At 44.7% G+C, this 8,548-nt stretch overlaps 1 protein-coding gene across 1 annotated transcript; it reads right to left on the bottom strand.

The window, feature by feature from the left end:
- Window positions 1-94: 94 nt before the first annotated feature.
- Window positions 95-8,348, bottom strand: ercc6l (excision repair cross-complementation group 6-like). The gene is made up of 3 exons (XM_084552255.1): window positions 8,218-8,348; window positions 5,915-5,959; window positions 95-4,329 (listed from the first exon to the last, which is right to left on the bottom strand). The coding sequence occupies exons 1-3, from the start codon at window positions 8,271-8,273 to the stop codon at window positions 426-428; spliced, it is 4,005 nt and encodes a 1,334-aa protein (XP_084408381.1). The 5' UTR covers window positions 8,274-8,348; the 3' UTR covers window positions 95-425.
- Between the last annotated feature and the right edge of the window lie 200 nt (window positions 8,349-8,548).

Here is an 8,548-nt window from a genome sequence, read left to right as displayed (position 1 = left end):
GGTGTCTCCTGTAAACAAAATACGTTTTTAAATTTAACTTTTAATTTTTTGACTTACAATAATTTTACTTGTTTTATAATTATTTTTGGTATATCACTTTTTTACTCAAAGAGAACAGAAAGAAATATTACATTACAGTATTTTACAACATCTGAACAGTTTTAATAATTAATCAGTTACTGGAAAGAAAATATCAGACTGAGATGTGATTAAAACAGGATGTTGAGTCACTCTGTCAGGACTCATGGAAACTCAGAGGATGCAGAGAACAAGTGGTTTACTAAAACGATTAACTTTAACATTTACAAGAAACATATAATAGAAACATAATCTGGACAAACATAATCTGAACAAACATAATCTGGACAAACATAATCTGAACGTTAAAACAAGACTTCAGTTTGCAGAAGAAGACGTGTTCAGCTTTAGGCTTGTTGAGCTGAACTCTGACTCAGCTCTCGGTACAGTTGGATGGTTTTGAGCTGAATCTCAGGATCTCCAGATCTGATGTCCAGGGCTCTCACAAAGAAGTCCAGGGCGCCGACCCGGTTTCCGTCGCTGTAGCACTCCCTCCCTCTCCTGACCAGGGAGTCGTAGCTCTCGTCCAGGTCTTTAGTCCCATTGGTCTTGACTCCAGCGTCCACGGTGCACTGATCCATTCTCTCTGTGGAGTCCAGCTCAGGATCACTTGTTGATTCATCCACGTTGAAACTCATTTTCTCTCCCGAGTCTTTGTATTCCTCCTCTCCTTCTTCCATCTCCTCTTCCTCGTCCTCCTCCTCTTCTGTGTTTATTGTCTCTCCAAGTTCCAGAGATTCATCCTGACCTGAACCACTAACGTCCTCCTCCTCCTCCTCCTCCTCCTCCTCCTCCTCCTCCGAGTGCATCTCTGAAACATCATGACTTTCTTCGTCTCCCGTCATGTCCTGGTTGTCCATGTCCATGTCTTTGATGATGGACTGGAGGAAGGACCGACGCGATGCCACAGAGGTGTTTCCTCCAGTGCTCTTCCTTGACTTCAGGAAGGCGGGTCCAGATTTGGGCGTGGAGGCCCCAAGGACCTGGAAGGAGTTTTCCAGCTGACTCTTCATCAACTGCTCCCCGTCATCTTCTTCATCGCTGTCATAAATCACCGCTGCTCGTTTTTTCTTGGTCACCACGATGGAGTCATCCACAGACTTGTCCATGTCAGAGTCGTGGCCGTTGTCGATGCTTCGCCTGGACGCTTCTTTCTGTTGATTCTCACAAAGAGACTTATTGATGTCAAAGCTTTGCTCCATCTGGAGCCGAGACAGCAGCCTCTGCTCCGCAGCTTCAATCATCTGATCGTCGCCATCAGAGAAATGTTCGCTGTCCTCCAGCAGTAGGTTGAAGTTGCCGTTGTAGGACTCGAGCCCAGAGCCGACTCTCAACGATCCGTCAGCTTTAAAGCTGGAGTTGGACGTCTGCGGGACAGAGAGTCTCTTGTTCTGGAGAGGCGTGACGCGAGGAGGACCTTCCTCCATCTGATAGACGTCGTGTTGTGAGTGTGAGGTTTCATTTAGCTTTTGTTCGTCAGCTGCAGTAACGAACAACGAGTTGTCATCCACTGAAGCTTCTCCGGCCTCAGACTTGTCCATGACGTCTTCAACAGAGGGAATTACCACGTCACCTGAACCGGCTTCAGTAGATTCCTCCATCACCTCCTGAGTAAAGGTGGCTTCCTGGTAACCCCTCTCCTGGTTCACTGGCCGTGGCGAGTTCAGGCTCTGGTTAACTTCGACAGGTTCCTCCTCGGTTACACTCTCACCTGCAGACTCAGACTTGTCCATGACTTTTTCAACGGAGGCATTAACCACATCACCCAAACCACCATTAACAGACTCCGACAGAACCACAGACTCCTCCATCACCTCTTGAGTGGAGGTGGCATCCAGGTAACTCCTCTCCCGTTTTATTGGCCGGAGGTTTGGTGAGTTCGGGTTCTGGTTAACTTCATCAGGTTCCTCTTCAGTGGCGCTCTCATCTGCAGTCAGATCAATAACTTGTTTACTCTGACTCTGTCGACTGTCCTCTTTTCCAGAACCCGACTGATCCGAGTCTAAAACAATCGGTGAGTCGTTTAAGTCGTGCTGTGGATACGAAGGACTTGGTTTTGGATTCCTTGGTTTGTGCTCTCTGCTGTTGTTGTCCGCTGGTTGTCTGAGCCAGGCCGGTTCTGTGCTCGATGCCATGCTCTCGGCCAGCTGCATCTGCAACTCAGACTCGGCCTTCATCAGTTCCTGGGCCTTCTGGACCCGCCCTTCGATGTAGTGTTGCTCCTCTTGATTTTCAAGGTCCTCGTCGTGGTTAACGTCGAGGGAGAACATGAGGTCGTGGTCAGAGATCCCAAACATCTCCATGGCGTGGAGGTGGGCGATGTGCTCGTCCAGTTCGGGGTCAGTCCGTCGGTGTCTGGAGTGCAACGCCTGAAGCTGCAGCTGAGTGGACGAGGACCGAGTGTCCTCCAGGGAAAAGAGCTCCTTCAGCTCCTGCTTGCTGAAGTACCGAAATGGGTTCTTCTTATCCCCGGTGTTCTGTCTGATGAGAGAGTCTTTGAAAACCTGGCGTCTGTAGATCTTCTCCTCCACCGTGCCGCAGGTGATCAGCCTGTAGATGATGACGTTTTCCGTCTGGCCGATGCGGTACGCTCTGTCAACGGCCTGGGCATCGGTAGCCGGGTTCCAGCTAGGGTCATAGATGACTACCCTGTTCGCCGCCGTCAACGTGATGCCAACTCCTCCGACCTGGGTGGTCAGGAGGAAGACGGAGTAACGTTCGTCTGTCTGGAACAAAGAGATTCGCCTCTCTCTTTCTGCAATCTGCGTTATCGTACCGTCCATCCTCAACACCTTAAAGCCTCTGTTGCCGAGGATGTGCTCGATGATGTCCAGCACCTTCCTGTAATGAGCGAAGACAAGCGTGCGATGGCCTTCTTGTCTGAGTCGTTCAAGAAGTGCCACCAGAAAAACCAGCTTCCCAGACTCCGATATCAAGGTGTCTTCAGGAACGTTAGCGATGCTGTCACTCTCAGTCTCTGCGCATTCCCTCTCTTGACTCTCATTTTCCCTTAAGCCTAACTTGCTTATGGCGCCGGCAGAAAGCAGCCTCGGGTGGTCGCACAGCTTTTTCAGAATGGTTAATTCAGCTAGAGGAGATCTGGTGGTCAGGAGAAGCTCCTTGATGTGGTCCAAAGAAATGAACTGCCTGTATATGTCCTCCTGAATGGCGCTCAGGTAAGTCCAGACAATCAGGTCGTTCTTTCTTGTCAGCTTGGGCATGACTGCTCCAGAGCTAGTTTGAACATTTGGGTTCTGGTCGTCCTTCAGGTCTGAGTGTCCCTCCTTGCATGAATCTGTACCGTTCATTTTGTTTTTTTGCACTTCTGACTTTGTTCTGCGGAGGAAGTAGGGTTTTATTATGGCCATGAGGTTTTCCGACATTCGTGAGCCCAGAGCCCTTTCCCCTGGCGTGGCGTCCTTCTCCCTGGCCCGGGTGATGGGGTTCTCGTACTCCGTTTTGAATGTTTTGGCTGTGCCGAGGAGCGTGCCATTACAAGCAAAGTCAAAGAGAGCCCACATTTCTCTGAGGTTGTTCTGGACTGGTGTTCCTGTGAGAAGAACTCTGTTCTTTGAGGGTACGGCGGAGGCACTTTTGGCCGTTTTGGTGGTTGAGGTTTTTATTTTATGTGCCTCATCAAGAATCATGTAGTCCCACGTGAACTCCCTGCCCTGGTATGACGACAGCTGCTGCCAGTTGTTCATGAGCATAGTGTAGGTGGTGATGATAACCCCACTCCTTCTCTGAACCTTCTCCAAATTCCTCGTCCTCTCCGCTTTGCTGGCGCCATGGAACTCCTTCACCCTCATGCCGGGAGTCCACTTAGCAAACTCCTTGGTCCAGTTTGTGATGAGAGACGTCGGCATGACCAGCAGAGTGTGTTTGATCAGCTCACTGTCGTACATGCCAGAGAGGAACGAGATCACCTGGATGGTTTTACCGAGGCCCATGTCGTCTGCCAGGATCCCACCTTTGCGACCGTCTCTGTAGAGACTGTACATGAAGGCGACTCCGGTTCTCTGGTAGTCGTACAGCTTGTCATGCAGCTCCTTAAAAAGCATCAAGCCACTGTTGTTCACGTTGACGAACTCTTCCTCGTCCTCCGAGTCGTTCAGAGAAATGAGCTCTTCGATTTTCTTTATCCTGCCTTCCAGTTTTTGACTCTGTTGAATGTTGTGCGCCATTTTGAAGAACTCCAGAGCTTTGTGCATGTCCCCCTGTCTCGCTGCGTCTTTGCCATCTTGAATGAATCTAAAAAGATAAAAGGATATCAGCGGGTTAGGTCAATACTAGAGCTCTGACGCTTTACTTTTCTTTTGAACAGTAGTTGTGGGTTATGAGCATAAAAAGTTACACTTCTCTCACCCCATGGTTAGAATCCAGATAAGTGACAAACACATTATTTGGTCTAAAACACGGTGTCAAACATACGGCCCATGAGCCAAAACCGATCAACCACAGGGTCCAACCTGACCCGCCAGGTCAATGAACAAAGTGGAGTCACACTGTTTTAGTCTGTGGACGTAACGCGACACTGAGAACTAGAACTAAACAGCAGATGCAGCGATGCACAGAAATAGCATTTATTTGTTATAATACATTTTAGGTTGTTCATAAAATGTTTTGTAAAAGGATAGTTTATTAAATGTAAATGTTTAATGGCTCTAAAACAAAGGGAAACATTTGGAGTTGTCGTTATTTAGAGGTTATTATTCTGTTATGTTACTAGTTCTGGCCCCTTGAAATAAAACTGAGCTGGATGTGGGACCCTCAACTAAACCGAGTTTGACAACCTAAAAGTTTTAGAGACTTTGGGTCCAATATAATAATATAATCCTCTTGAACTCTAATGCAGCTCCTTTCAGTCATGTATTATGTTTATAACTGACGTTAATGACTCTAGTTTTACTCACAAACCAAAACAGCTTGTTGACAAAATGTAGTGGTTTTAGATTTTAGAAAATAAAACTACTTCTTTACACTGACAGTGCAAAAGTAAAGTTTAATAGTAAACAACCTTTCCAGAGAAGGCCAGAGACCAGAGAACATGAATGTTAATGAACCTCAGAGAGTTGTAGAGACGTGAGGTGGGCGGTACCCAGCTGATCTACTCTCAACCAATGGGAGCGACTGATGGGAGCTTGGAGTGTTAGCATCGTTAGCTGTGTTTTCTGTTAAATAGAAGTAGAGCTAGTTGGCTGAACCAGAACCCAGTGTCTAATCATGTGTTCTGTGTAGATGAAGGTCGTCCTCTGTTAGTCAGTAACTAGTGTAATGTGGATGTGAGGTGAGGTGGTAGTAGTTGATGATCTAAACAGAATCCATGGAGTCCACTCAGTCAAAGGCTGCACCCAAACAACAACAACAAACACTGAACGTTTAAAAGAAGAGAAAAGTTTCCTGGAGACAGCGTCAAGGAGAAACATCTTCCAGAGAGGGTTAGGGAGTTTATGGCAGCGTTGGATGACCAGAAACCTGCTGATCAACGTGAGTTACTGTAGGACACGCGTTGATCGATCAACAGAAAACTAATCACGTTTTAACGTTCATTAGTTCCTGTTTTTTGTGATTATAATGACAGTTAGTTCGCTGTTAGTTGAGAGAGTTATGAAACTGAAGTAAAATGGAAATAACTGTTAGCAACAGCCTGTATTCACTCGTCTTTATCTAGTTATTCTTATCCACGATGTTAAACTCTATTCAGTGACCAGCTGTTCAGCCTGGATCAGAGAGATTAAGTTAATCAGGAACTTTGCCAGTATTGTATTGATTATTTATTAATCTATTTATATGTTGTATGTCCTCTTTGTGTCAGATGTACTGGTGTATTTACTACCTGTGGTATGTTTCCATCTTGTCGTCTGTATCCATGGACAAAGACCTGTCAAGACAAAGTCACAGAGTCAGAACCATGTGAACAGATATTCAACAAACAACTGAAGCAAGATTTAACATTTAATCGTCTTCTTTCTTTTGTCTCTAACGTCAGGACAGAGATTAAGAAATAAATAATAATAATAAATCTTTCCATCTTGTTCCAACATCTGGATCATGTCTCCAAGTCAACCAGCAGCTGTTGATGGTTCTGATCCAGCGGTAGGTAGAGATCCATTAGAGACAGCAGCTGCTACAATATTCTACTGACCACATGATGGCGCTGCTGATTTACAGACACACACCAGGTGGAGGTGAGACCAGAGACATGTTGGGACGTATGTTAACAGGGATGACTACTGAGTGATCTGATCACGAGTGGTTTAAGTATCTATGTTCACTACTGGTATTAAAAGGCTTCTCCACATTGTTTGTGGGTGCATGTTGAAGATTATTTATATGTAAGTTTTAATTTTAATCTCCTCTAAGTCAACACTGAGTATTTTGGATTTTCATTCCTCCAATAACAATCAAAGCTTTTTTTATTTCTACATCCAGAAATAGAAACATTTCTACATTTAAACAGACGGTTTAAAATGTTTATACATTTCTTCATAAAATGACTCAAAGCATGAAGATAAAAAACTTAAACTAAGGCTCCAGTCAGTATTTAATATCAACATCAAATGGTTTAATGTTTTTGTTATAATATCACAAAAGAAAATGACAGTTGTAGAAACTTATGGAGCCAGAACGGTGACTTTAGAATTGGCATCGAAAACAAAACCAGCACTGAAAAAGGAAAATCTTATTTATTTATTATTATTTTTTGTATTTTTCAATGACAATCTTCAGATTTTTTTTTACCATGTCAGTTTTTTTTTTTCCATTTTTCAGTTTCAACTTTCTGTCTGAGGGAGGGGTCTGAGAGGAGGGGTCTGAGAGGAGGGGTCTGAGAGGGCGGGGTCTGAGAGGGCGGGGTCTGAGGGGAGGGGCTAGTAGAGCGTGGTTTACATATAATTTGCATATTGGCATGGTGGCCTTACTAAACTACCCTGTTCACCGGGAACTTCCAAACCACAAGTAAGTCTGTGTTTCTCTGGTATTTACATGTTTATTCAGATGCTACCTGATTGGTTGGTGAACTTTTAACGGCTGTTATGCTGTAGGTCCGCTGGAACGTTTCTAACATTAGCCGTGTTGGCTAACTTGTTAATGCAGGATCAAAAATAAACACCTGCCAAGCACCGAACACGGCTAAAAGTCGGTTTTGGCAAAAAAATAAATTAACGTCATGTGTCACCGGCCTGGTGGTGAATACTTGTTGCTGCCAAGTAAAACATCACAACAGCAGCTAACGGCTTCGGCTGTGCAAGTTAAGCTACTGACATCCCCAGCACACACACACACACACACACACACACACACACACACACACACACACAGCCTCTCATCTCTGAGCCGCTAGCTCAGCTTCAACGCAGGTAGTTCACAATAACTCCTACAAGGGCCACGAATTTGCTTCTGGTGACAATAAAAATGTTCCAGCGAGTTCAGTATGGAGCAGTTCAGTATGCCGATATGCAAATTATATGTAAACCACTCTCTACTAGCCCCTCCCCTCAGACCCCGCCCTATCAGGCCCCGCCCCTCAGGCCCCGCCCTCTCGACGCCAAAACAGTGACAGAAAGTTGAAACTGAAAATCAGTTACAACGAAAAAAAAACTGACATGAAGAAAAAATCTGAAGATTGTCATTGAAAAATACAAAAAAATAAATAAAATAAATAAATAACTAAAATTTTAAAAAATTAAATAAAATAAAACAAGATTTTCAGATTTTAATTATTTTAATTAGTTTCTTGTTTCAGTGCCAATGTTTTCACCGTTCTGGCTCCATAGAAGACGTCCTAACATCATCTAGTCCAAGACATAAATCTAAACACTACTCATACACATGTACTTCACACTACTTCAGGCTTTAAACCATGTGGTTGGGCTTTTATTTAAACCACAAATAAATAAATAAATAAATAAACATTTTCAATCAAACAGGTGATATCAGCCAGGTGTACTGGAGACAGTTAAAGTTAAGTAGTTTCAGCTTCTCCGAGGAGACTTGTCACAACACTGATCTGAATCTACAACACTTAGCATTCGTCGTTAGCATTAGCTCAGCTACACATCGGTAGTGTTAACCGGGGGGAGTTAGCTAGCATGCTAGCCGTTAGCCACTGCCGGCACAGCCTTCACTAGCTTTACTTACTTCTCCAGCTTCTCGCTGATCTTGGCAACATCTCCGTTATGGTGAGAAACGTCCATAGTGAGAGTTTAGTTTCCAGCAGCACCGCTCGTCTACAACTCTCCGTCAGATGCTGCTGAACTCTCTGACCACTTTGTGTTATTATATTTAAAGCGGACGCTCTTCCTCCCCGCCAATTCCTTCCAGCCAATCAGAGAGGACGCTACTGAGTGACGAAAGGACGTCGTCCTGCGCTTATTGGCTGCTCACAAACCAAACACACCTCTGCTGTTACAGGAGTTACAGAGAAAGAAAAATGAAAGTTAATTCATTTATTCATTTGTCCTTGTTTTTC

Source organism: Chelon labrosus, assembly GCF_963514085.1.
Source record: "Chelon labrosus genome assembly, chromosome: 9".
Taxonomy (NCBI): domain Eukaryota; kingdom Metazoa; phylum Chordata; class Actinopteri; order Mugiliformes; family Mugilidae; genus Chelon; species Chelon labrosus.
This window is presented reverse-complemented; position numbering and strand designations above follow the sequence as displayed.

Coding starts and splice junctions, on each gene's coding strand:
- ercc6l (XM_084552255.1), bottom strand. CDS start 8,273: ATGGACGTTTCTCACCATAACGGAGATGTTGCCAAGATCAGCGAGAAG. Junction 5,960..8,217: donor ATCAGCGAGAAGCTGGAGAA/GTAAGTAAAGCT, acceptor TTGTCTTGACAG/GTCTTTGTCCATGGATACAG. Junction 4,330..5,914: donor AAGATGGAAACATACCACAG/GTAGTAAATACA, acceptor TTATCTTTTTAG/ATTCATTCAAGATGGCAAAG.